Source organism: Branchiostoma floridae, chromosome 2, assembly GCF_000003815.2.
Source record: "Branchiostoma floridae strain S238N-H82 chromosome 2, Bfl_VNyyK, whole genome shotgun sequence".
NCBI lineage: Eukaryota > Metazoa > Chordata > Leptocardii > Amphioxiformes > Branchiostomatidae > Branchiostoma > Branchiostoma floridae.
Window position 1 is genome coordinate 16,169,639 of NC_049980.1, and position 1,533 is coordinate 16,171,171.

The 1,533-nt window shown below is 42.7% G+C and overlaps 1 protein-coding gene across 1 annotated transcript in view; it reads right to left on the reverse strand.

Annotated features, from left to right (window-relative positions):
• Positions 1-1,533, reverse strand: part of LOC118408651 — a 27,787-nt gene that overhangs the window by 11,188 nt on the left and 15,066 nt on the right. The window contains exon 4 of the mRNA XM_035809511.1: positions 743-991. Within this exon, the coding sequence (XP_035665404.1) occupies positions 743-991 (249 nt within the window). The remainder of the gene's footprint in view (positions 1-742; positions 992-1,533) is intronic.

Here is a 1,533-nt window from a genome sequence, read left to right on the forward strand (position 1 = left end):
TTTATTCTACAACAGTTGTTTCCTGGCATGTGCTAACTGATTGCTTAGTTATTCACGTGCGATAATTGTTTTCTTACTACATAGGAAGAGACCAAGCCCAGATTCGCCTGATATAGAACACTGGTTCCTACATATAAAGGATACGTCCAAACATTACTCCCATAAACATATAACACATATATAGGGTTGTCTGACCTTCCAGTTCACAGATGAAATGAAAGGCCGATGAACAGTGACGGGACGTCCAGTTAAAGTTGAACTGCCTATCCATGACGACACAGCTCTCGCTCCCATGATCAGCCAATGAATTTGCTCCCGGAGCCCAGAGCGATGTCTGCAGTAGCAGCGGCTTTTGGTCCCACCAATAGTAGGTTCCCTATGAAACATAACAACCCATATTTGGCTATCGGAGATCTGATACATGCAGACCGATTGGCCCATCAGTGTTACTATGACACCTGTTTAGATATCTTGATATTTTGCAAGATTTGATTCCTTGGGAAGAAAATAGATAATTTATATAAATAACATAAAGGCGCATCGGTATACTAGTCTGAGCCTAAACTATGGATAAATGCACATGATGTTGCATTCACTTCCTTTATGGACGAATTTGCGACAACCCTATAGAAAAATACAAAAGTTTCCTTCAGGTAATACTCTAGGATTCTATGCACACATCCACAACAACTACCGGGTAAATTTTGTCATTGTCATTTTCAAAGCAAAGAATGGGCTGCACCTGTCGGTATTTGAGGCCGATCCAATATGCCTCTCCTGGTTTCACAGTGGCATGACGGGATATAAACATGTGCTCGTCTGTTGAGCTGACGTCAGCAAGATGAGCCGCCATGTTACGACAGGACGTCTTGGCTGTCTCGTACGTAGTCGGAACTCGGCTGATGTAGTAGCAAGACTCCCCGTATGCCCACCAGCCGTAAGGGCAGAACTCTTTCAAAACAAAGTCTTGCATGAGACTTAACAAACGTCCCTGTAGTTGTTATCAGTAACGAAATTAAATCATGTCTATACAACAATTGCAAACACACACACACACACACACACACGCATACATGCACATACATGCACAAATATACAGACACACACACAAACATACACATAGGGATATATGCACACACCGATTCACAAACATACACACTTGCACACACACATACATAAACACATACATCACACAAACACATATAACGTTACACACATACGTGCACACATACTATGATACACACATATATATTCACACATGCACACATACATATACGTCCACACAGGCACATACATACGCGGTCGCGCACACACACACACACATACGCATACACACATGTACGCACATGTATATACTCTCTCTCTCACACACACACACACATACAAACACACGCACACACACAAACACACACAAACACATACACACCTTTCCCACTGCGAGCTCGAGCAACAGGACTTTTGTCGTAGGACACCACAAAGCCGTCCTTCTTCATTATCTCCGTGTCAGTAATGAAGTTCAGGTACGCCACGTTA